Source organism: Pantherophis guttatus, chromosome 3 (assembly GCF_059756535.1).
Source record: "Pantherophis guttatus breed Tessera chromosome 3, ASM5975653v1, whole genome shotgun sequence".
Lineage (NCBI taxonomy): Eukaryota > Metazoa > Chordata > Lepidosauria > Squamata > Colubridae > Pantherophis > Pantherophis guttatus.
In genome coordinates this window covers 1,934,523-1,960,617 of record NC_142065.1, presented here as the reverse complement: position 1 = coordinate 1,960,617, position 26,095 = coordinate 1,934,523, and the positions used below count along the sequence as shown (strand labels likewise).

Here is a 26,095-nt window from a genome sequence, read left to right as displayed (position 1 = left end):
CATACGAAGAACGGTTGCAGGAACTGGTTAGTCTAGTGAAGAGAAGGACCAGGGGAGACAGGAGAGCATCTTCCAATATCTGAGGGGCTTCCATAGAGAGGAGTGGGTCAGGCTATTTTCCAAAGCACCTGAAGGCCAGACAAGGAATAATGGATGGAAACTGACCAAGGAGAGATTCAACCTAGAAATAAGGAGAAATTTTCTGACAGTGAGAACAATCAATCCATGGACCAGAAGTTGCCTTCGGAAGTTGTGAGAACTTCATCCCTGGAGGCTTTCAAGAAGAGACTGGACTGTCATTGGTCAGAAATGGTGTAGGTCTCCTGCTTGGGTGGGAGGTTGGACTAGATGACCTACAAGGTCCCTTCCAACCCTGTTAATCTGTAATCTGTATATGAAGAACGGTTGCAGGAATTGGGTATGTTTAGTCTAATGTCAGAGGGACGCGGTGACTCAGTGGCTAAGACGCTGAGTTTGTCGATCGAAAGGTCGGCAGTTCAGCGGTTCGAATCCCTAGCGCTGCGTAATGGGGTGAGCTCCCGTTCCTTGTCCCAGCTTCTGCCAACCTAGCAGTTCGAAAGCAGGTAAAAAATGCAAGTAGAAAAATAGGGACCACCTTTGGTGGGAAGGGAACAGCCTTCCGTGCGCCTTTGGCATTGAGTCATGCCGGCCCCATGACCACGGAGACGTTTTTGGACAGCGCTGGCTCTTGGGCTTTGAAACGGAGATGAGCACTGCCCCCTAGAATTGAGAACGACTAGCACATATGTGCGAGGGGAATCTTTACCTTTTATCTTGTAGTCTAATGAACAGAAGGACTAGGAGTGACATGACAGCAGAGAACAGAGAAGGGACCTTAGAGGTCTTCTAGCACCTACAACTTCTGAAAGCAAGCCATTCCACAAATTAATTGTTCTATCTCATAGGAAATTCCTCCTTAGTTCTAGGTTGATTCTCTCCTTGGTTAGTTTGCATCCATTTTTTCTTATCTTGCCTTCTGGTACATTGGAGAATAGGTGGACCCCCTCCTATTCTAGAGTGGTATTAGTACTTCCCTTGAGTTGTCTTTTCTTGTTGGCTGAGACCCAACAGACATAAAACCGCGTAATGCTCAGACTGTCTGGTGTTTTTCCTTAAATCCTCACATGATCTTCAATATCTGTTAGAGCTTCCATAGGATCGTGCTCTTCAGGTCAACTTCACGAGAAGACCCCACTTGAGGAAGACGTGGAAGCTGGCCACAAACCGTCTCCCAGCTTCTTCTCATCTACCCCTTTCTCAGGTGGCTTCAGTACTCCCATCACCTCCTTACCAACAAAGGGCCTGGAGCTATGTAGATGTTCCTCTACCCTCTACACAAATCAAGGGATACCTTTGATAGCTCATGGATAGCTGACCCAGCTCAGTCTCACCATCTCTGGTAAGACATTCCATGAATGTTACTTTCACATGAGCTTTATATTCCCAAATCAATCCAGCTTGGCCACCTGAAGGGACTTTTCATTTCTCCCAAATGGACTTGGGAGGTCCCATTTCCAGATCTTAGCAGTTTGGTATAGCCCTCTCATTGTTCTTCCGGTCCCTCTTCAGAGCCTACAGAAGAGCAAGTTTGGTGCAGTGGTTAAGATGCTGGCCTAGAAACCAGATGACTGTGAGTTCTAGTCTTACTTCGGCATGAAAGCTGACTAGGTGACTTTCACCAGGAGACAGTAAGTTCTAGCCCTGCCTTACACATATAAATCAGCTGGGTGACTTTGGGCCAGTCACTAGGAGATGGTGAGTTCTAGTGCCATCTTAGATACAAAAGCTGGATGGGTGACTTTGCGTCAATCACCAGGAGATGGTGAGTTCTAGTGCCTACCTTAGGCATGAAAGCCAATTGGGTGACTTTGAGCCAATTACCAGGAGCTAGTGAGTTCCAATCCCTGCCTTAATTATGCAAGCCAGCTTGTGACCTTCAGCCAATCACCAGGAGACAGTGAGTTCTAGTCCCACCTTAGCGGATGGATGGCTTTGAGCCAGTCAATTTCTCTCAGCCCCATCCACCTCACAGGGTTGACCGCCTACTACCACCAATAGCCTCCCACCGGCCGGTACGGTCCCATAGAGAGGGGCTCCTCCGGGTGCCGTCGGCCAAACAATGTCGACTGGCGGCCCCCAGGGGGAGAGCCTTCTCTGTGGGGGCACCTACTATCTGGAACAAGCTCCCTCCAGAGATACGGAGGATCCCAGATCTGCGCACCTTCCGCCGCACTCTAAATATCTTTTTATTTCACCAGGCGGGCCTGGCCTAACTTTCTCTCTCTTTTTAAACATTTTTTAATATTTTTTTAATTTTTTAATATTCAAAGTTTAAATTTGTTTTAAATTGATTGGGGTTTTAATCTGTCTGGGCCAAACTATTTAATTTGATTTTATTTCTGCTTTTTAAATTTTGTATGTATGTATTTTATTGTTGGCTGTTCACCGCCCTGAGTCCTTCGGGAGTAGGGCGGTATATAAATCAAATAAAAGTAAAGTAAAGGGTTGTTGTGGAAAAAACAGGAGGAGGAAGGAGTGTTAAATACGTTCATCACCTGGAATTACTAGTAATAAAGTATTAAAGGCTGGATAAAAGAATCAATCAATCAATCAATCAATCAATCACACAAACAAATGAACAAACAAACAAACAAACAAACACAATTGCCCCTAGACCCGTGTTTTCTCCCCACCCATCCTTGTCTTCTTGTTATTCTGCCAAGTCAACTTGAGGAGCCATGTCACCCCAATGTGGACTAGCCCACCCCCCTCATTCCAGCAGAAGGGGACTGCTGGGGGACCCTGTCAGCTAAGGCAGCAGTGCCAGTGTCAGCGTCTCACTGCTGGCATAGAGAGGAGAGAGATAAGCCCTGAACTTTTGCCTGCTAAATCCCTTTGAAGCCCGGTCGTCATGGAAATGAGGAAGGGGGTAGACATTCCTGTGAAATGACGAGACAAGAAGTCAGTGGAGTGACTTGGAAGATAGCCAATGAGAAGCAGATAATTGGGGATCGGAAAGGGAGGGATTGGGGGGGGCAAAAGGTCAGTCTTGTCCATCTGTCAGACATCGAGTCATGATCCGGTTGCTGCGCTCAATTAAAGAGAAGATTTCCTTAAAGATTGGCAGTTTGGAAATTCATTTATTATGAGATAGCATCGAAGTCTGACAGCCAGACCTTTCTGTCTCCATAGGCCGGCAGTGATGGGGTGGGGGCAGAGAGGATCATTTCGTGCATGTGCCTCCCACTTGCAATGCCCATGGGCCCTGGACTGGTACCAATCCACAGACTGGGGTTTGGGAATCTTGGGGAATCTGGGGTCTAGGAGAAGAGCCTTTCCGCTGTGGCCCCCACTTGTCCCACTGGTTTGACTTCCTCCTCTTTTGACCTATCAAAAGTTGGGGTCCTAAGAGGATCACTCAGCACTGGAGATGGCTGATGGGGGAAGATCTCATCCCCGTGCCATCCATCTCCTCTGTTCTAGGTTTTTATATACAGTAGAGGCCAAAATTGTGGAAATCTTTTGGGAGAAGTGTATTTTCTAAAACTAACTTTTTTTGGGGGAGTAGTACCATAAAATTATATATCAACGGAAAGATAATTTAATCAAGAATGTCATGCAACAACTTTTATGAAGGATTTGCTATTAGAATAGCAGTTACAGTAAAAAGAAGAAAAGTGAAACAGGTAGAAAAAACGAGATATACAAAAATGATCCCCATGTCAGTTAATCCTTAGTTGGGTAACCTTTAGCATGAATGACGGCCTTACAACGTCTTCCTATGGAGTGAACCAAGTCTTTGAGTTATGCAGCTGTTGTAATGTGAAACCAAGATTGAAGGATGGCTTCTATTAACTAGGTTTTATTGCTGGGTCACTTCTGACTAACAAGTTTCTTTAGTCGGCTCCCTAGATTTTCAATTGGGTGAAGGTCTGGGCTATTCCCAGGTCATTCCAGCAGTGGAATAGGATTATCTTGAAACTCCCCCCCCCCAAAAAAGTGGTGTTATTAGCCATCAAACCTCAAAAATACACTTTTCCCAAAAGGTTTCCACAATTTTGGCCACTACTGTAGTGTTTAAAATTTGAATTCTTTTCCAATTGATCTTTTTATAGTTTGACACCCACCTAGAGTTGCCTTAGAACAGGGGTCTCCAAACATGGCGACTTTTTAAGACTTGTGGACCATGCTGGCTAAGGAATTCTGGGAATTGAAGTTCACAAGTCTTAAAGTGGCCAGGTTTGGAGACTCCTGCCTTAGAACATAGAATCCTAGAGATGGAAGGAACCTCAGAGGTCTTTTAATCCAAGGCAGGAGTCCTTATACTATTCCGACCTTACTGGTGAGATGGGCAATATATAAATTTAATAATTAAATAAAAGTAGATAGGGACAATAGTAGCTGATTAGCCAACCCCAACCCAAGAACGACCAGAGTAAGTGGGAGAACCAAAGAAAAGCCAAATATCTATAGAGATTCTCATTCATCCAGGTCGTGGTTGTCCTAAAGATGCTTTTTTTCAAGAGGCAACTGGACTTTCTGGTTTTTCTTTGAAGACGTTTCTTTCTCATCCAAGAAGCTTCTTCAGCTCTGACTGGATGGTGGGGAATGGAAGGATTTATACTCCTTGCAGGCAGCTGGTCATTTGCATCCTTTTAGAAGGACATTGAGGCTACTTGGAGGTTCATCTGTGTCCTCAGGATCACCTGAGTGGTGTGAATGTGTGGAGCTTTCTTAGAACTGCGGAAAGGACCGTGTTGGAGATTGGATAGATGATGTCGTTTCCCTCCCCCTCTGTCGAGACAGGGCTGTTCAATTTGGACAAAGATGGCCTCTTTGACCCCTCTTCCAAACCAGCGTCCCTTTCTGTCCAAAACATGGACTTTGCTGTCTCCAAAAGAGGGGCCTTTGCCTTTTAAATGCAGATGGACTGCTGAATCTAGTCCTGGTGAGTTTGTTTTACTATGTTGCGCCATGCGTTTGTGAAGTGGCTGTTTTGTTTCCCCAATGTACAGATCTGCACATGGCTCACTGCATTGCACTGCCTATACCACATTGCTCAGTTTGTTTTCTGGGTGTTTTATCCTTGGGGTACACAGTACAATGCAATGAGATGTGTGCAGATCTGAAGAAGGCTCTACGCCCATTTGTATCACTCAGGTGAGCCTGAGGACACAGATAAACCTCCAAGTGGCCTCAACAACCCTCTAAAAGGATGCAAATCAGAGGTGGGTTTCAGCAGGTTCTGACCAGTTCTGGAGAACCGGTAGTGGAAATTTTGAGTAGTTCAGAGAACTGGTAGTAAACATTCTGACTGGCCCCGCCCCCATCTATTCTCTGCCTCCCAGGTCCCAGCTGATCGGGAGGAAATGGGGATTTTGCAGTAACCTTCCCCTGGAGTGGGATGGGAATGGAGATTTTACAGTATCCTTCCCCTGCCACACCCACCAAGCCACGCCCACAGAACCGGTAGTAAAAATTTTTGAAACCCACCACTGATGCAAATGACCTGCTGTCTGCAAGGAGTAGAAATCCTTCCCTTCCCCACCATCCAGTCAGAGCTGAAGAAGCTTCTTGGATAAGAAGCGAAATGTCTTCATAGAAAAAACCAGAAAGTCCAGATGCCTCTTGGGAAAAAAAAAAGCATCTTGGGGACAGGGAAAAAGCAGAAAGCAGCACCAGGAGGGGTTTCTCCTTGGACGCTGCAAATCAAGCCAAGAGTCCTTCTTACATTTGTTTGCGGCTGCTTTGCTGATGACGCCTATCATTCCCGGGGAATTTTCTTGTACGACGCCTTGCAGAGGCCCAATCAGGCTGCAGAAGAGGATCCAGACCAGGAAGGCCCACATTTTTCAACCTGGGAATCTGTGGGGAGAAGTGGAAGGTGTGAACGTCGAGGTGCCAAGGTGAAACCTGGATCAGGCGATCTTCCATCCCGAGTTCTGGATGGGGTTGCAATACTCTAGGACTAACAAGTCCCAACCCCCAGTCCGTCTCTTCGTTTGGGATAGACATACCCAGTTCTTGCAATTGTTCTTCATATGTTTTAGTCTGCAGAGAAGGGGTGAGATCCAGCAGGTTCTGACAGGTTCTGACGAACCAGTAGCAGAAATTTTGAGGAGTTCAGAGAACTGGCAAATGCCACCTCTGGCTGGCCCCAGAGTGGGGAGGGAATGGGGATTTTGCATTATCCTTCCCTCAGGAGTGGAGAGGGAATGGAGATTTTGCAGTATCCTTCCCCTGGAGTGAGGAGGGAATGGGGATTTTGCAATATCCTTCCCCTAGGAGTGGGGAGGGAATTTGGGATTTTGCAGTATCCTTCCCCCAGGAGTGGGGAGGGAATGGGGATTTTGCAAAATCCTTCCCCCAGGAGTGTGGAGGGAATGGAGATTTTGCAGTATCCTTCCCCTGGAGTGAGGAGGGAATGGGGATTTTGCAATATCCTTCCCCAAGGAGTAGGGAGGGAATGGAGATTTTGCAGTATCCTTCCCCCAGGAGAGGGGAAGAAATGGGTATTTTGCAGTATTCTTCCCCTGGAATGGGGTGGGAATAGAGATTTTGCAGTATCCTTCCCCTGGAGTGGGGAAGGAATGGGGATTTTGCAGTATCCTTCCCCCAGAAGTGGGAAGGGAATGGAGATTTTGCAGTATCCTTCCCCCAGGAGAGGGGAAGAAATGGGTATTTTGCAGTATTCTTCCCCTGGAATGGGGAGGGAATGGGGATTTTGCAGTATCCTTTCCCCAGGAGTGGGGAGGGAATGGGGATTTTGCAGTATCCTTCCCCCAGGAGTGGGGAGGGAATGGAGATTTTTCAGTATCCTTTCCCTGAAGTAGGAAGGAAATGGGGATTTTGCAGTATCCTTCCCCTGCCATGCCCACCAAGCCACCTCACCCCCACCATGCCACGCCCACAGAACCGGTAGTAAAAAAATTTGAATTTCATCACTGCTGCAGACCCCTGATCATTTTTATACAGAATAACAGAATCATAGAGTTGGAAGGGACAATTATGGGATAGAAATTACAAACTAACAATGTCAACTGCGTATAAAGAGAATTTGTATAAAATGTTTTACAGATGGCGTTTGCAACTGGCAAGATTGGCGAAGATGTTTAAAGATAAATCAGCTAAATGTTGAAAATGCCACCAGGCTCATATTATCATATGTGGTGGACATGTGTAGAAGCTAAAACATATTAGATAAAAATATGCACATGGTTGGAAAAGATGATATAACCGCATATTGACTTGAAACCGGAAATATTTCTGTCGGGGATCTTACCAGAAACTTATAGTAAAGAAAATGTATGTTTGATTATTCATGTAATAACCACAGCTAGAATTGTATTTGCACACAACTGGAAAAGTGAAGAGATCCCTACAGAGGAGAATATGATAAGGATAATATTAGAACGTGCAGAAATGAATAGATTAACACTGGCAATTAAAGAGAAAGAACAAACTGGTTATTATGCGATATGGGAAACATTTTATCGAGAACTAGAAAAGTTAGAAATAAAAGTAGATGAGTAAAATAAAGAAAATGGTTAATAAATTGAGTGAAGCAAATTAAGAAGAGGATGTAAAGTATTAGATATTTAATGTATTGGTATTAAGCTAAGAATAGATTAAATAATGAATATGATTGCAAATTTTAACTGTTATTGCACAAACATTTAGAATAGAATAGAATAATAGAGTTGGAAGGGACCTTGGAGGTCTTCTAGTCCAACCCCCTGCCCAGGCAGGAAACCTTACACCACTCCAGACAAATGGTTATCCAACATCTTCTTAAAAGCTTCCAGTGTTGGAGCATTCACAACTTCTGGAGGCAAGTGGTTCCACTGATTAATTGTTCTCATTAACAGGATATTCCTCCTTAGTTCTAAGTTGCTTCTCTCCTTGATGAGTTTCCACCCATTGCTTCTTGTTCTGCCCTCAGGGGCTTTGGAGAATAGCTTGACTCCCTCTTCTTTGGGGCAGCCCCTGAGATATTGGAAGACTCCTCTCATGTCACCCCAGTCCATCTTTTCATCAGACTAGACATACCCAGTTCCTTTGTACCCAGATGACACACTGTTTAATGGAAGATGGATTATTGGTACTAAAATAAAATTTAAAAAATTATATCTATAAAAAAGAGTTGGAAGGGACCTCAGAAGTTTTCTAGTCCAAGCCCTGGTTGAGCAGAAGACCTTATACAGGTAGTCTTTGACTTACAAAAGTTTGTTTAATGACCATTCAAAGTTACGACGACACTGAAAAAAGTGACTTTTTCACACTTATGACCGTGGCGGCATCCCCTGTGGTCACGTGATCAAAATTCAGACTCTTGGCCCTATTTGACTCATATTTATGACGGTTGCACTGTCCTGGGGGTCACATCCCTCTTTTGCGACCTTCTGACCAGCAAAATGAATGGAGAAGGCAGATTCGTTTAACAGTCATGAATCTAACTTAACAACTGCAGTGATTCACAAAAGGGTTCAAAATTCACTTAACAGATGTCTCACTTAGCAACAGAAGTGTTGGCTTCCATTGGGCTCATAAATGGAGGGCTACTTACATCGTTCTGTCCAATCTCTTCTTAAAAATCTCCAGTGTGGGAGCACTCACAATTTCTAGAGATCTGAGCAGGGGGTTGGACTAGAAGACCTCCAAGGTCCCTTCCAATTCTGTGATTAGGTTCTTTTTTTGTTTCAAAGACCGCTGGTTTCCTGCCTGTGCAGAAAACCCAATTCCATTGCTCTTTGCTACCTCAAATTTTTGCAGAGGAGTAAACTGGAGACATTCGGGAGTTGTGAATTATAATTATAAAATTATAATTCTCCCTACTTCGTTCTGGGTCGGCTCCTCCTCGCACCCCACTTCCCCTTTTCCTTACCTTCTTTCCCTGCTGGTCGTAAGGGTGGAAATTTCTCTCAATCTAGAGAAAGTATTGTTCACCAACAACTTTATATACCTTTCACAACCAGGCGGACCCAGTGATAAAATCAGCAGGAGTCCTTTTGGATTCCATTGTGAGATTTCGGAGCGCATCTAAATGCTATTTAGTTTAACCATTCAGAAACACAATGTGATTTAGATTGTTTTTTCAGGGGCCTCTAATTATGCTGGTTTGGGGCCTGAAGAGTTCAGTAAAATATTAAGTCCCGGTGTCAAAGCCAGCTCCTTTCATCTAAATACGCTCAAAAGGTGTTTGAAACACCATGTCCCCTGTTTGCATCAGAACAGAATATGCTCCTGATAATGAAATAATAAAAAAAAGGCCCTGGAGAACATCCTAGACAAATATTTTTGAATTCTGAGTGAGGTGATAGTTTGATAAGAGCCAAAAAAAAAAATAAAAAATAGGGTCACTGGAGGTTTTTAAGAAGAGACTGGGCAGCCTTTTGTCCAGAGCGATGTAGAATCTCTTCTTGCTCCAACAGGGAGTTGGACTAGAAGACCTCCAAGGTCCCTTCCATCTCTGTTGTTCTATATTCTGTATAAAACACAGCATGGCCACTACGAAGATGATTAGGCATCTAGAAAGGATAAAAATATATTAAGAATGATATGCAGTGTTCCAATATTTGAGGGGGCTGCCCCAAAGAAGAGAGGGGTCAACCTATTCTCCAAAGCATCAGAAGGCGGGAGAAGAAGCAACGGGTGGAAGCTAATGGATGAGAACAGTTAACCAGTTGAAGGACTTGCCTTCAGAAGTTGTAGGTTCTCCATATTATGAATGATATGCAGTGTTTCAATATTTGAGGGGCTGCCACAAAGAGGAGAGGGTCAACCTATTTTCCAAAGTATTTGAGGGCAGGATAAGAAGTAACAGGTCGAAACATATCAGGGAGGGATTCAGCCTACAACTAAGGTGGAATTTCCTGAAAGTTAGAACAATTCATCAGTGGAAAGCTTGCCTCCAGAAGTTGGGGGTGCTCCATTACTATTTAAGAAGAGATTAGATTCCTTGGGGGATCTGCTGACACAACACAACTAAGCCGAAACTAGATAATAACTAGATTCCTTGTGTGTCCAATCACACTTGGCCAATAAAGAATTCTATTCTAGTCTATTCTATAAACCATGTTATGGTGTAGCATGTTCTCCTCCTTTTCTTTCTTATTCTGGCTCCTGGTGGACAGATGACCTGTTCCAGGCCATTGGTTTAACAGATCACCTGGAAGAGTCACATGAGCCTGGCACTGAAGAATGCCTCTAAGTTTCAAGATGTTCGTGAAAAATATTTATCTTGGAAGATCTCCTTCTGAGTTTGTATCACATCTCCGTGGTTATCAAAGCCCTGAATTGGTTCTTTCATTCACGGACAACTATATAACTGGCAGCCCAAGAGAAGTTTAGTGAGGAAAGATCTGAGCACCCCGAGGAAGCTCCATCCATCGATCCATCCATCCATCTATCCATCCATCCATCCATCCAGACATGTAAGTCAACTGTGTGATGGCCCAAAGGTACCCCAGATGGTGGAAGAGGCCCCTTCTGAGAAAGTTGATGGATACATAAGATTGGAGTTGAGTTGTTGTGACCCATCCAGCCATTTCTGCATCTGTAGCTCCAGAGTTTGGGGTGCAACTATGACGTCTTCCAGCAGGCTTAGAGGGGGCCACCCATGTCTTCTTCTGCAGAGTTGTAAATTGAGGTTCCCACTCTTTTAAAAATTGTTCAGTCAGTTTCCTCTAGTTGCCTTTCCTATGGACAGTCATCAGATAAGGGTTCTGTACCTTGAGTTGGGGTGCCCGTCAGGTTAACAGATTAACAGAACTGGAAGGAACTTTGTAGGTCATCTAGTCCAACCTGCCCCCCAAGCAGCCAAGCAGGAGATCCTACGCCATTTCTGACAGATGGCAGTCCAGTCCCTTCTTGAAAGCCTAGAGATGAAGCTCCCACAACTTCCAAAGGCAATTTCTGTTCCACAGAAAATTCCTCCTTATTTCCACGTTGAATCTCTCCTTGGTCAGTTTCCATCCATTGTTCCTTCTCTGGCCTTCAGGTGCTTTGGAAAATAGCTTGACCCCCTTCCTCCTCTCTGGGGCAGCCCCTCCAATATTGGAAGATGCTCTCCTGTCTCCCCTGGTCCTTCTCTTCCCTAGACTAGCCAGGCCCAGTTCCTGCAACCGTTCTTTGTATGTTTTAGCCTCCAGTCCCCTAATCCTCTTTGTTGCTCTTCTCTGCACTCTTTCCAGAGTCTCAGCATCTTTTTTACATTGTGGCGACCAAAACTGGGTGCAGTACTTCAAGTGTGGCCTTACCAAGGCCTTATAAAGTGGTATTAGTACCTCTCTTGATCTTGATTGAATCCCTCTGTTAATGCAGTTTAGGATTGCGTTGGCTTTTTTGGCTGCCGCCACACACGGCTGGCTCCTATTTAGCTGGTTGTCTACTAAGACTCCATGGGCCCCCTCACAGTCACTGCTATTAAGCCTGGTTTCACCCAGTTTATATGTGTATTTTTGGTTTTTCTTGCCTAAGTGTAGGACTTTGCTTTTCTCTACATTGAGAAAAGGTCTTTGTCCTTCTTCTAGAACAGTGTTTCTCAACCTTGGAAGCTTGAAGATGGGTGGACTTCAACTCCCAGAATCCCCCAGCCAGCAGCGCTGGCTGGGGGATTCTGGGAGTTGAAGTCCACCCATCTTCAAGCTTCCAAGGTTGAGAAACACTGTTCTAGAAGGTGAGATGGTCAATATCGGCAGAGGATCAGAAGGTCAGAGACTGGGTGGTACAAGGGGAATTCATGTTCTCCAGGGCTACAACAACTCAGTGTCAGCCATTTTGAGCTTTTGAGACTCTGCCATAACAGGAAATGATTAGAATAGAATGAAATCAGGGCTCTTCCTTCTCGCTCCCCCCAAAAGCAGGAAGTAAGTTGATTATTTATTTCAGGACAGCTTTAGTTTGAGGCTAAATGGCTCCCCTTCCCTTGGTTTCCTCCAGATGTTTGCATCTAGAGAGAAGGGGTGTGAGGTGCACTTGGTTGTCATATCAAAACCTCTTTTACTCCTTTGGAATGTCTGGAGACCTTCAGTAGCCTTTCCTACAGAGACTGGTCGGCCATCAGATTCTTCTGGGCTCTGTCCCTTGAGTTGAGGTGCCCACCAAATCTTTGACTCTGTCCGCCTTTTAGAGAAGGACTAAGGATGACATGATAGCAGTGTTCCAATATCTCAGGAGTTGCCCCAAAGAAGAGGGAGTCAAGCTATTCTCCCAAAGCACCTGAGGGCAGGACAAGAAGCAACGGGTGGAAACTCATCAAGGAGATTACCGGTCTGAACTGGTAGAATCCCAACCTGGTATAGGGTCTCCTGCCTGAGAAGGGAGTTGGACTAGAAGACCTCCAAGGTCCCTTCCAACTCTGTTATTCTGTTAACCAAGAGAACCAACTTAGAACTAAGGAGGAATTTTCTGACATCGGGGACAATTAATTAGTGGAAGGACTTGCCACCAGAAGCTGTGGGTGCTCCAGGTTGTTAAGAAGAGACTGGGCAGCCACTTGTCTGAAACAATACAGGGTTTCCTGCCTGAGCAGGGGGCTGGACTAGAAGACCTCCAAGGTCCCTTCCAACATTGTGATTCTGAATCATGGGCCATAAGGGAAATCCATGTCCTCCCTGGCTACTGTTTCTGTGATTTAACCGCAGCCCAGTGTCCGCCATTTTCAGCCTTTCCTGAGGATTTGCCATGAGGGGAAATGATCAGAATAGGGCAAAATCAGGCCTCTCCTTTATTTCCTGAATCTAAAGATTGAGGTTCTCATTCCACATTTTTACAGCCAAGGAATCGTTTCTGACTTTCTGTCAGTCACCATGGATCTAGCCCTCAAGAGGCCTTGGGTTGGGGTGCTGGTCTTCTTCTGTATTGCGATGGTCCCTTCGGTATCGGAGGGCTCCTGCATAGCCAACGTGAAATTCCAGCCGGATGCAATAATGCGTAGTAAGTAAAATGGCATATTTCCTGCTAGCTGAGATTGTTCTAAGAACACCGGGGAAACTTTCGAAGATGCTTGTGTGGAGTTGGGAAGGGAGGAGGGAAGGAAGGAAGGATAGGAAAGGAAAGGAAAAAAAAAAGAAAGAAAAAGAAAAAAGAAAAGAAGGGAGGGAGGGAGGGAGGGAGGAAGGAAAGAGATGGATGAATAGAAGGGATGGAGAGTGAAAGAGTGCAAGAAAAGAAAGAAAGAAAAAGAATGAAAGAAAGAAAAAGAAAGAAAGAAAATGAGAGAGAGAGGGAGGAAGGAAGGAAGGGAGATGAATGGAGGGAGGAGATGGATGAATAGAAAGGAAGAAGGAAGGGAGAGAGAGAAAGAGTGAGACCAAAGAAAGAAAAGAGAAAAAAGAAAGAGATGGGAGGGAGGGAGGGAGGGAGGACGGAAGGAAGGGTGGGTAGGAAAGAAAGAAAGAAGAAAGAAAAGAGAAAGAAAGGGAGGGACAGATGAAGGAAGGGGATGGATGAATAGAAGGGATGAAGGAAGGAAGGGAGAGAGAAAGAGTGAAAGAAAAGAAAGAAAGAAAAAAGAAAGAAAGCAAAAAATGAGGGAGGGAGGGAGGAAGGGGGGAGGAGGAGGGAAGGAAAGACGGAAGAAAGGAAGGAAGGAAGGAAGGAAGGAAGGAAGAAAGAAAGAAAGAAAGAAAGTAAGTAAGTAAGTATTGATTTTGGAATGTGATAAATGGGTTTTCAGTCCCTTCTTTCACAGAACAGAGAAAGACCCTGAAGCCTAGAAATGTGGAGAACTTTCTATCTATCACCAGATTTTCTCCTAATAGTTGTCTCACAACGTTGAAAATATTCTCTCCAAAACCTTCTAGGCATCAATTCCAGTTGGGTTGCAGCACAAATACAAAGTGTCCCATGTTGTCATTTTCTGCAGAGATCTTCCTTCCTTCCTTCCTTCCTTCCTTCCTTCCTTCCTTCCTTCCTTCCTTCCTTCCTTCCCTCCCTCCCTCCCTCCCTCCCTCCCTCCCTCCTTTTCTTTCTTTCTTTCTTTCTTTCTTTCTTTCTTTCTTTCTTTCTTTCTTTCTTTCTTTCTTTCTTTCTTTCTTTCTCTGTTTCTCTGTTTCTCTTCTCTCCAACTTTCTGTCTCTTTTCCCTCCCTCCCTCCTTCCTTCCTTTCCTTTCAGTCTTTCTCTCTCCTTTCTTTCATCCCTTCTATTCATCCATCTCCTCCCTCCCTCCCTCATCTTTTTTTTGCTTTCTTTCTTTCTTTCTTTCTTTCTTTCTTTCTTTCTTTCTTTCTTTCTTTCTTTCTTTCTTTCTTTCTTTCTTTCTTTCTTTCTTTCTTTCCTTCTTTCTTTCTTTTTTCTCTGAGTTTCTCTTTCCTTCTTCCTCCCTCCCTCCCTCCCTCCCTCTTTCTTTCTTTTTTTTCTGTATTTCGCCTCCCTCCCTCCCTCCCATCCTCCCTCCCTCATTTTCTTTCTTTCTTTCTTTCTTTCTTTCTTTCTTTCTTTCTTTCTTTCTTTCTTTCTTTCTTTCTTTCTTTCTTTCTTTCTTTCTTTCTCTCTCTCTCTCTCTCTCTCTCCCTCCCTCCCTCCCTCCCTTCCTCCCTCCCTTTTTTCCACCATGGGGAGATGGGCTGCCCTCCCTCTCGTGCTGGGCTGAGCCTCCTGGTGGCTTAGGTTGGGCATTGGTTCTTTCTGTTTTACTGACCCAGATGTCTGTGACAGACAGGAGCACTTTGGATGGCATGGCCACTGGGGTAAAAGGAACTGCCCACAACTGCTGTGCCATGCCCTATTGTGCTGTGAGAATGCGTGACTCGGGTTAAGCATCCATTCCTCTGTCTCTGCTTCTAGTGGTCCAGGTCACCTTGATCAAAGGGAACATTTTGCAGGAAATGGTCGAGAAAGCCATGAAAAACGGGGACAATAGCAAGATGATCAAAGGCATCAAAGGGTGAGTTGATTTCTGTCCTCTGGGGTAGCCAAGGAGGAGTCTGGCTTTTGACCCCACCAGGCTTCGACCGATCTTGGGGTGCGAACCCCCAAATTTCCAGCCAACACTTGAAGACCCAACAGATGTGCAGAGAGGGCCAGACTTTAGCTCCTAGTCAGAACGCCAGTCTAGCTCAGCAAAAATCATGAAGAACAGGATCTTTCTGTCAGGTTTCGAGGTCGTCTCAAATAAATTGCATTTCAAACAAAGTCTTTGAAGGAAAACTCCTATTTATTAAGCACGGCATTCATTCATTCAAGCTGAAGTAGCGGCAGTACTGCACTCTAACCACTGCGCCACCTCGGCTCATTTGTCCAGAATGCTCCATCCCTGGAGGTTTTTAAGAAAAGACTAGACAGCCATTTGTCTAGGGTAAGGAAAGGTCAAGGGTAGTGGTGGAGAATCTTTTCGGCACCGAGTACCAAAATGGGAGCGTGCGTGCACACACCAGAAACAGGAAGAGCAGCTCCCTGACGCACTCATGTGTGCTGGCCATCTGAATGTACCATTCTAATGTACATGCCCGGATGAACACAAGCTGGCCAGTGCGCACATGCGCGCTGGCGAGTTGCCCTTCTAGTTTCCGGTGCTCCAGCTTGTGCGAAGACCAGCTGGAACCCGGAAGAGCAACAGGCAACGGCTGGCATGCCCGGAGAGATGACTCTGTGTACCACTTCCGGCACGCGTGACATAGGTTCTGTCAGGTTCCGTAAAGACTGGAAAAATAAACCTCAGCGCGCAAAAGCAATAACCAAGTTTGTTTACCCTGATATCGGTACTAACTGACCACCTTAAAGTGTTTACAGAAAGGAATTTTTGTATGCTCCCCATGCTCCCCATCATCCTTGAAACAGCATACAGCTCCACCCCAGTGCAATCACCCAATTATCCTTCCTCTCCCCAATCCATCACAAGCCGCTTCAGTTTTTCCGCGCTGCCCCGTCTTTCCTTAAAGTGATAGATGGTGATAAACTGCTTCAGTGCATGACTCTGACATCATCTAGCATGTGGCTGGGACGTCGAAGTCAGAGGCATCCCTCTGGGCTGATGGCCCAGGAGAGCCGGCACAGAGGAAGGGTCATCGGCGAAAGCGTGCAGCAACGGAATGGCGATCCCCACACGAATGGCGGCCCCAAGAACCGTGCAGGGCTTGGACTGACAGGTTCTCCATCACATCTAAAGCAGGGGTGAAATGCTCCCCGTTCGGACCGGATTGCCTGATCCGGTAGCGATGGCGGCAGGTGGATCGGAGAACTGGTAACAAACATCCCTGCCCCCCCGCCATGCCCAGCTGAGCTGCGCAATCATCAGAGGCTTTTTAAAATTATTTCTAAAAGCATTTTTTCTACAACCTCTTTGGCGGAAGAGGTTGTGGAAAAAATGGTTTTAAAAGAAAAAAAAAAAAAGAAAAAGTTGGCCACACCCACCCAGTCACATAACCCCCCCCCCCAAGCCACACCCACTGAACCGGTAGTAACAAATTTTACATTTCACCCCTTCCGACTCTGATATTCTGTATTCCATAGATGACAGTCTACCCACAAAGGAAGTTGGTTAGTTGGCCACCTCGAAGGACAACAAGAGAGCTCTCATTCTCCTGAGCATCTTTTGATTAGAAAGGTAGTGATGGGAGCATGATTGGAATTCAGTTCCCAGAACCCAAAGATAGGTCTTTCTTTGGGTCTGTGAGTCCCCTGAGAACTCGTACGCAACTGTACATTCATTGAAGATGATTCGCCAAAGCCTTCATCCAGGGCTCCTCATCAGCAAAACATTCTTTCATCTGCTATTTTTCACGCTCTCTTCTTACTCTCGCAGGTTGAGAATTGCCGATCTTCGTATACCCAGTACTGCCATGGACTTAAAGCCGGATGACAAAATGTGCATAAACGTGACTATAAACATCACAGTTGCTGGGAAAAGGTGAGTGAGAGACCACTTTGGTCATGGATCTAGAAGAGCCATGGGGGAAAGTCTAGTCTAGTGAAGGGAAGGACTAGGGGAAACAGGATAGCACTCTTCCGATATTTTTTTTTATTGAAAAAGTTTTACAAATGCCAATTTTCCCCCATTTCCCCCCCATCCCTCCCTAACCCCCCCAACCCTCCCCTCCTCCCATGACTTCCCCAAGGTGAAATCCGTCCACATTGTATTATAACATGCTTTACCACCCCTCTATTCTCCCCCCTGTGCACCATACATTTCTACATAACAATAAGCTATATTGCTCCCTATATACTATACATCTCTACACAACATTCAGCTAAAAGCTATCTGGTACTTCCTAGTTTGATATTTCTTCTGCACATAATCTATCCATTTCTTCCACTCCCATGCATAAGTCTCTTGAGTCCGGTCTTTTAAGTTTGCTGATATCTTCGCCATTTCTGCAAAACTGGCCACCTTCAAAGTCCATTCTTCAACAGTAGGCAAAACATCCCTTTTCCAATATTGACCAATCAATAACCTGGCTGCTGTCACCATATACAATATCAATTTTGTTTCACCTACTGAAAAACCCTTAACTATACCCAATAAAAACAAACACTCCTCCGATATTTGAGGGGCTGCCGCAGAGAGGAAGGGGTCAAGAGATCTAGGGCAGAGGTCTTCAATCTGATCAGCTTTAAGACTTGTGGACTTCAACCATAGCTGCCTGGAGAATTTTAGGAGTTGAAGTCCACAAGTCTTAAAGCTGACAAGTTTGAAGATCTCTGGTCCAGGGTTTCCTGCTTGGACTAGAAGACCTCCAAGGTCCCTTCCAGCTCTATTCTGATTGACTGATTTTGCAGAATGTATTACAAATGATTCCTATTTGCTTGCTCAAATCACGGGGGTTTCCTGGCTTTATTTATTTATTTTATTTATTTATTTTTAAATTTATATACCGCCCTTCTCCCTGAGGACTCAGGGCGGTGTACAGCCAGAATTAAAAAACATAAAATACAAATATTAAAAAACAATTAATATATATATAAATTTGGCCCAAAATTAAAATACAAACCAATTAAAACATTTAAAATTTCTTCTTAAGCCAGCCTGGCTTGCTGGAAAAAGTGGGTTTTAAGGGCACGGCGGAAGACACTAAGATCCGGAGAAGCGAGCATTTCTGATGTGTTTTAAAAAGCCTCTTTTCTTCCGAGCGATTTCTTCTTTGTATTAGCACCGTGTCATGACCCCCTCCTCGTATTCAGTGAGCGGGTCTTCTTTGGGTTGCAGTCAATCAATGGAATAGCTTCCCTCCAGAGGCTGTGGGTGCGTCACCCCTGGAGGCTTTCAAAAAGAGACTGGATGACCATTTGTCTCCAACGGTGTAGGGTCTCCTGCTTGAGCAGAGGGCTGGACTAGAAGACCTCTGCGGTCCCTTCCGACTCCGTTATTCTATGTTCTAAAGTGGAGGCAGTCTATAATGGTGTTGGGATTTTTTTTTTTTATTTATTCAGTCAACTTCCTTCTAGAAGGAGGAAAATGGATGGTGGAAAGAAGGAAGGAAAGGAAAGGAAAGGAAGGAAGGAAGGAAAGAAAGAAGGAAGGAAGGAAGGAAGGATGGATGGATGGTGGAAGGAAGGAAGGAAAGGAGGGAAGGAAGATGGATGGTGGAAGGAAGGAAGGAAGAAAACGAAAGGAAGGAAGGGAAGGGAAGGGAAGGGAAGGGAAGGGAAGGAAAGGAAAGGAAAGGAAAGGAAGGGAGGGAGGGAGGGAGGGAGGAAGGAAGGAGGAAGGAAGGAAGATGGATGGTGGAAGGAAGGAAGGAAAGGAAGGAAGGAAGATGGATGGTGGAAGGAAGGAAGGAAGAAAACGAAAGGAAGGAAGGGAAGGGAAGGGAAGGGAAGGGAAGGGAAGGGAAGGGAAGGGAAGGAAAGGAAAGGAAAGGAAAGGAAAGGAAGGGAGGGAGGGAGGGAGGGAGGGAGGAAGGAGGAAGGAAGGAAGATGGATGGTGGAAGGAAGGAAGGGAAGGAAGGAAGGAAGATGGATGGTGGAAGGAAGGAAGGAAGAAAACGAAAGGAAGGAAGGGAAGGGAAGGGAAGGGAAGGAAAGGAAAGGAAAGGAAAGGAAAGAAAGGGAGGGAGGGAGGGAGGAAGGAAGGAAGGAAGATGGATGGTGGAAGGAAGGAAGGAAAGGAAGGAAGGAAGATGGATGGTGGAAGGAAGGAAGGAAGAAAACGAAAGGAAGGAAGGGAAGGGAAGGGAAGGGAAGGGAAGGAAAGGAAAGGAAAGGAAAGGAAAGGAAGGGAGGGAGGGAGGGAGGGAGGAAGGAAGGAGGAAGGAAGGAAGATGGATGGTGGAAGGAAGGAAGGAAAGGAAGGAAGGAAGATGGATGGTGGAAGGAAGGAAGGAAGAAAACGAAAGGAAGGAAGGGAAGGGAAGGGAAGGGAAGGGAAGGAAAGGAAAGGAAAGGAAAGGAAAGGAAAGGAAAGAAAGGGAGGGAGGGAGGGAGGAAGGAAGGAAGGAAGATGGATGGTGGAAGGAAGGAAGGAAAGGAAGGAAGGAAGATGGATGGTGGAAGGAAGGAAGGAAGAAAACGAAAGGAAGGAAGGGAAGGGAAGGGAAGGGAAGGAAAGGAAAGGAAAGGAAAGGAAAGAAAGGGAGGGAGGGAGGGAGGGAGGAAGGAAGGAAGGAAGATGGATGGTGGAAGGAAGGAAGGAAAGGAAGGAAGGAAGATGGATGGTGGAAGGAAGGAAGGAAGAAAACGAAAGGAAGGAAGGGAAGGGAAGGGAAGGGAAGGGAAGGGAAGGAAAGGAAGGGAGGGAGGGAGGGAGGGAGGAAGGAAGGAGGAAGGAAGGAAGATGGATGGTGGAAGGAAGGGAGGAAGAATGGGAGGGAGGAAGGAAGGAAAATGGATGGTGGGGAGGAAGAAAGGAAGAGGGATGGTGGAAGGAAAGAAGATGGATGGTGGAAGGAAGGAAGGAAAGAAGGAGGGAAAGAAAGAAGGGAGGGAGGAAGGTAGGTGGATGGTGGAAGGAAGGAAGGAAGGAAAGAAGGGAGGGGGAAAGGAGGGAGGAAAAAAGGAAGGAAGGTGGATGGTGGAAGGAAGGGAGGGAGGGAAGGAGGGAGGGAGGAAGAAAGGAAGAAATGGAGGGAGGAAGGAGGAAAAGAAGAAAGGAAGGAAGATGGATGGTGGAAGGAAGGAAGGAAGGAAAAAATGGAGGGAGGGAGGAAAAAGGGAAGGAAGGAATAGCAAGAGTGGAAGGGAGGGAGGGAGGAAGGGAGGAAGAAATGGAGGGAGGGAGGAAAAAGGGAAGGAAGGAATAACAAGAATGGAAGGATGGGAGGGAGGGAGGGAGGGAGGAAGGAAGATGGATGGTAGAAGGAAGGAAGGGAGGAAGGGAGGAAGAAATGGAGGGAGGGAGGAAAAAGGGAAGGAAGGAATAGCAATAGTGAAAGGGAGGGAGGGAGGGAGGAAGGAAGAAAGGAAGGAAGGTGGATGGTGGAAGGAAAGAAGGAAGGAAGAAAGGAAAGAAGAGAGGAAGGGAGGGAGGAAGGAAGTAGGTAAGTAGGTAAGCAAGTAGGTCCCAATATAATCCTTTTTCTTTTTACCCCCCAGCTTTATTGGTGGAAATATGCAGATCACCGTGGTTGCTATACTCAAGGCGGGTGGCACGATTTCAAAATCTCCCGATGGCCATGTGACTTTCAAGGTGAATGAGTGCAAAGTGGTGGTGAAATCCTGTAAAACCAACCTTCCCAGCAGGTGAGAAGTTGCAAGATGTGTTATATTTGAACACGGGGCCCTATCAAACAAAATTAAGTTCTGTGGTGAAAAAAAAAAAGGAAGGTTCTGCATTTAGGCAAGAAAAACCAAAATGCACAGGTACCTTGCTCAATAGTAGTAACTATATGCAAGAGGGATCTTGGAGTCCTGGTGGACAACCATTTAGATAGGAGCCAGCCGTGTGCAGCAGCTGCCAAAAAAGCCAACACAGTTCTTGGCTGCATCAACAATCAAGATCACCTGAAGTGTTAATACCACTTTATAAGGCCTTGGAAAGGCCACACTTGGAATCCTGCGTTCAGTTTTGGTCGCCACGATGTAAAAAAGATGTGGAGACTCTAGAAAGAGCACAGAGAAGAGCAACAAAGATGACTCGGGGACCGGATGAAGAACAGTTGTGGGAACTGGGTATGTCTAGCTTAATGAAAAGAAGCCTAGGGGACCTGGAACGGATACATTTCCTAACAGTTAGAAGAATTGATCAGTGGAACAACTTGCCACCAGAAGTTGTGAATTCTCCAACACTGGAAGTTTTTTTTAAGAAGAGATTGGACAACCATTGAATCTGAAATGGTATGTGGTCTCCTGTTTGAGTAGGAAGTTGGTCTAGAAGACCTCCAAGGTCCCTTCCATCTCGGTTATTCCCTCAAGATGGGAGGTGACCATATTGGTTTGGGGAAAGTTAGCCTTAGGATTCAACCAAGGATTCTGTTGGCTTTCCAGAAAGGGGTCAGAAGGTTGTTGAGAGTGTGGTGGCGTGACAACTTCCCCAGTACCTGAATGAAGCTGTCTTTCTAGATCTATTCCAGTCGGGCTTCAGGCCTGGGTACAGCATGGAAACGGCATTGATGGCATTGGTTGATGATCTCTGGAGGGCTCGGGACAGGGGCTGTTCCTCTGTCCTGGTCCTATTAGACCTCTCAGCGGCTTTTGATACCATCGACCATGGTATCATGCTGCGACAATTTGAGGGGTTGGGAGTGGGGGGCACCGTGTTACGGTGGTTCTCCTCCTTTCTCTCTGACCGGTCGCAGTCCGTGTTGGCAGGGGGACAGAGGTTGACCTCGAGGCGCCTTGTTTGTGGGGTGCCACAAGGGTCAGTCCTCTCCCCCCCTTCTGTTCAATATTTATGTGAAGCCACTGGGTGAGATCATCTGTGGTTTCGGGGTGAAGTTCCACCAGTACGCTGATGACACCCAGCTGTACATCTCCACCCCGGACCACCCCAATGATGCCCCTGACGTGATGTCCCGGTGCCTGGAGGCCGTGCAGATCTGGATGGGGAGAAACAAGCTCAGACTCAACCCTTCCAAGACCGAGTGGCTGTGGTTCCCGGCGTCCTGGTATAGTCAGCTGGTTCCATCGCTGACTATTGGGGGCGAGATCTTGGCCCCCTCAGAGAGAGCTCGCAACTTGGGCATCCTCCTGGATGCACGGCTGTCTTTTGAAGAGCACATGACGGCCGTGGCCAGGGGGGCTTTTTATCAGGTTCGCCTGATACGCCAGTTGCGTCCCTTTCTGGACCGGGATGCCCTGCGCACGGTCACTCATGCCCTCGTCACGTCCTGCCTGGACTACTGTAACGCTCTCTACATGGGGCTCCCCTTGAAGAGCACCCGGAGGCTTCAACTGGTCCAGAATGCGGCCACGCGGGGGATTATGGGGGCGACATGGCGCACCCATGTAACACCTCTCCTGCGCGAGCTGCACTGGCTCCCGGTGGTCTTCCGGGTGCGATTCAAGGTGTTGGTTACCACCTTTAAAGCGCTCCATGGCTTAGGACCTGGGTATATACGAGATCGCCTTCTGCCACCGATAGCCTCCCACCGGGCAATACGTTCCCACAGAGACCGGCTCCTCAGGGTGCCGTCGGCCAAACAATGTCGACTGGCGACACCCAGGGGGAGGGCCTTCTTCGTGGGGGCACCTGCCCTCTGGAATGAGCTGCCCCTAGAGGTCCGTATGATCCCCGACCTGCGTACCTTCCGCTGCGCCCTGAAGACTCTTTTATTCCAACAAGCCGGGCTGGCCTAATAGGAATTTTTAAATTGGGTGTGTGTTAGTTTTAAATTTCATGGGCCAAATTTTATATATTTGTTTTTAAATTGTTCTTAAATTTTGTGGTCTATATGTGTTTTAATATGGCTGTACACCTCCCTGAGTCCTTTGGGAGAAGGGCGGTATAGAAGTTCAATTAATAATAATATTTTCCAAAGTGTCTGAAGGCAGGACAAGAAGCAACAAATGGAAACTAATCAAGGAGAGAAGCAACTTGGAATTGAGGAGGAATTTCCTGACAGTGAGGACAATTAACCAGTGGAAGTTGTAGCTGCTCCAACACTGGAGCTTTTTAAGAAGAGACTGGACAGCCACTTGTCTGAAATGGTAGGGCAGTGTTTCTCAACCTTGGAAGCTTGAAGATGGATGGACTTCAGGGAGTTGAAGTCCACCCATCTTCAAGCTACCAAGGTTGAGAAACACTGTGGTAGGGGGTCCCCGCCTCGAGCAGGGGGTTAGACTAGAAGACCTCTGAGGTCCCTTCCAACTTCTCTTATTCTGTAATTCTGCAAGGGTCTCCTGCCTGAGCAGGGGGTTGGACTAGAAGACCTCCGAGGTCCCTTCCAGCTCTATTCTGATTGACTGATTCCTTGATATTTGGGCCATTTGTCCCACACAAATTGAAATAGTGTTTAATTAATCCAATCAATCAATCAATCAATCAGTCACTAAATGGTTAGGTAATCTTTTTTGGAAAAACAAGGCAAAACTAAAATGGAGATTCTCAGCTTTGAAATGAATAACAGGTAGGCCTCGACTTACAACAGTTCATTTAGTGACCGTTCGAAGTTACAGCCACACTTCCAAAAAGTGATTTATGACAGTTTTTCAGACTTAACGACCGTTGTGGCCACCTCATGGTCAAAAGGTGATCGAAATTCAGATGATTGACAACTGACTCATATTGATGATGATGGCGGTGATCCCCTTTTTGCGACCTTCAGTGGGGAAGCCAGATGTCAGGTTTCGATGCTATCTCAAAATAAATGAACTTCCAAGCTGCCAATCTTTAAGGAAATTTTCTCTTTATTCGAGCACAGCAACCGGACCCTGGCTCTTCGCGGTCAATACTGACCTTTGCCCCCCAATCCCTCCCTTTCCGATCCCCAATTCTCTGCTTCTCATTGGCTATCTTCCAAGTCACTCTCCTGATTCCTTTTCCCGTCAGTTCACAGGAATGTTTCCCCCCTCCTCATCTCTAAGGAGACCGAATCTTCAAAGGGATTTAGCAGGCAAAAGTTCAGGCTTCATCCTCCCTTTTCTATGTCAGCGCTGAGACGCTGACACCAGATTATTATTTTTTTTTAATTTGATTTATATGCTGCCCTTCTCCGGAGACTCAGGATGGCTTACAATGCGCTAAGCAATAGCCTTCATACTTTTGTATATTTATACAAAGTCAGCTTATTGCCCCCACAATCTGGGTCCTCATTTCACCTACCTTAGAAAGGATGGAAGGCTGAGTCAACCTTGAGCCTTGGAGAGATTCGAACCAGCAGAAATTGCAGGCAGCTGGTCTTAATAACCAGCTTAATAACAGGGTGCCTTAAACCCCTGTACTACCAAGGCTCTTGCTTAACAACTGTGTGACTCACTTAAGAACTGCCGTGATCCCCCTTAATGACCGTGGCATGAAAGGTCCAAACTTGCTGAACCACGGTCTCACTTAGCCACAGAAAATTTGGACTGAACGGTGGTAGTCCTTGTCCTTTATAATTCCTTGCGTTTGCTTGTCTTCTCTTTCAGCATGCTGCCGAAGATAGTGAATAAGTTTTTGGATTCTACACTTGGGAAAGTCATGCCTGGTGTGGTAAGTCTGAGGGCTTTAAGATGGTTGAATCATGGACCTGGAAGACGGGGCGGTGGCCAGGATCTTTGAGGGACCTCTTTGAGTCTACCTGTTGTTTTGACCCAGCTCCCCAAACACGGCAAACTCTCTGCAGTTGAAGCAATGATTCCTTTATTAGGAGCGCCAGCAGCCCCGGCAAAAAGTTTCTCTCTCACTGCAGGCTGACAAGGGAGAAGAATAGTTGTCTGCCATATCTATTCATCTCCGCCCGCTGCCTTTTATCCCCAGAGCTTGGGGGGGGGGGCTTCGCTAGCAGCGGTGGCTCTTCCGTCCCAAGGACCGGCCCATAGATTTCCACTGCTCTCCTCTCCTCTGCCTTCTGAGCATCAGGCACTGGACCCAGCTGTTCCTCCTCCTCCTCATCAGCCACCTCCAGACCTGGGGGCTGTTGACTCTCCATCTGAGGGCTGATGGACTGCCCAGGCTCTGCCTCTCTCTCTCTGTCTCTGTCTCTCTCTCTCTCTCTCTCTCTCTGCCAGCTCTTTCCCCTCGGAGCTCTCAGTGTCAACACTTCAACCTGCATTTACTCTAGTGCTGACATAAGAAGGAGAAGAGGGGGCAGCTGGCAAGAGGACGCTTGACTTCTCACCTACTTATTTTCCCTGAAGATAATATCCCCTAGGAGATGAGATGGGAGGGGGGACATTCCTGGGAGCTGAAGTAATAGATATGGGGAGAGTGATTTGGGAAGAGGGCCAATGAGACGCAGAGAATTGGGGAACGGAAAGGGAAGGTTTGGCGTCAGGAAGTCAGAGTTGGCTACGCCACGATCGGGGACAGATTGTCATGCTTAATAAAACGAAAGATTTTACCGAAGACTATTCGTTTGGAAATGCAATTTATTTTATTTGAGATGACATTGAAACCTGACACTCAGATTCCCCTGATGTTGACCCTGACTCCCACGCCGCCTCCTCCTCCTCCTCCACCTCCTCCTCCTCCTCCTCCTCCTCCTCCTCCTCCTCCTCCTCCTCCTCCTCCTCCTCCTCCTCCTCCTCCTCTGATTCAGCTATAGTTCGCTGCAGTCAACAGGCCACAACACCTGTCCCATAGGTTGGGCAGGAGGAACACGCTTCAGATTCCATCTAGTAATTTCAGGCACGTACAACTAGACCCTTGCATGCAGAGTTCAAGCTAAGTACTTTGGTACCACTTGTTAAATAAAACCTCAGTAAGGCCACACCTGGAATCCTGCATCCAGTTTTGATCCCCACATTACAAAAAAGAGGTGGAGACTTTTGAAAAAGCGCAGAGAAGAGCAACTAAGAGGATCAAAGGCCTGGAGACTAAAACATACGAAGAATGGCTGCAGGATTTGGGTTTGGCCAGTCTAGAGAAAAGAAGGACTTTGGGGGGACATGATAGCAGTCTTCCAATATCTCAGGGGCTGCCCCAAAGAAGAGGGAGTCAAGCTATTCTCCAAAGCACCTGAAGGCAGGAGAAGAAGCAACAGATGGAAACTAATCAAGGAGAGAAACAACTTTGAATTAAGGAGAAATTTCCTGACAGTGAGGACAATTAACTGAG

The 26,095-nt window shown here is 46.3% G+C and overlaps 1 protein-coding gene across 1 annotated transcript in view; it reads left to right on the top strand.

Moving 5' to 3' along the window:
* Positions 1-10,365: 10,365 nt before the first annotated feature.
* LOC117666650 (BPI fold-containing family B member 6-like) overlaps positions 10,366-26,095 on the top strand; it is a 39,635-nt gene continuing 23,905 nt past the window's right edge. Inside the window, exons 1-6 of the mRNA XM_087888937.1 lie at positions 10,366-10,454; positions 12,797-12,957; positions 14,811-14,910; positions 16,768-16,872; positions 20,494-20,640; positions 24,466-24,529. Of these exons, the coding sequence (XP_087745063.1) occupies positions 12,831-12,957; positions 14,811-14,910; positions 16,768-16,872; positions 20,494-20,640; positions 24,466-24,529 (543 nt within the window). The 5' untranslated portion in view covers positions 10,366-10,454; positions 12,797-12,830. The remainder of the gene's footprint in view (positions 10,455-12,796; positions 12,958-14,810; positions 14,911-16,767; positions 16,873-20,493; positions 20,641-24,465; positions 24,530-26,095) is intronic.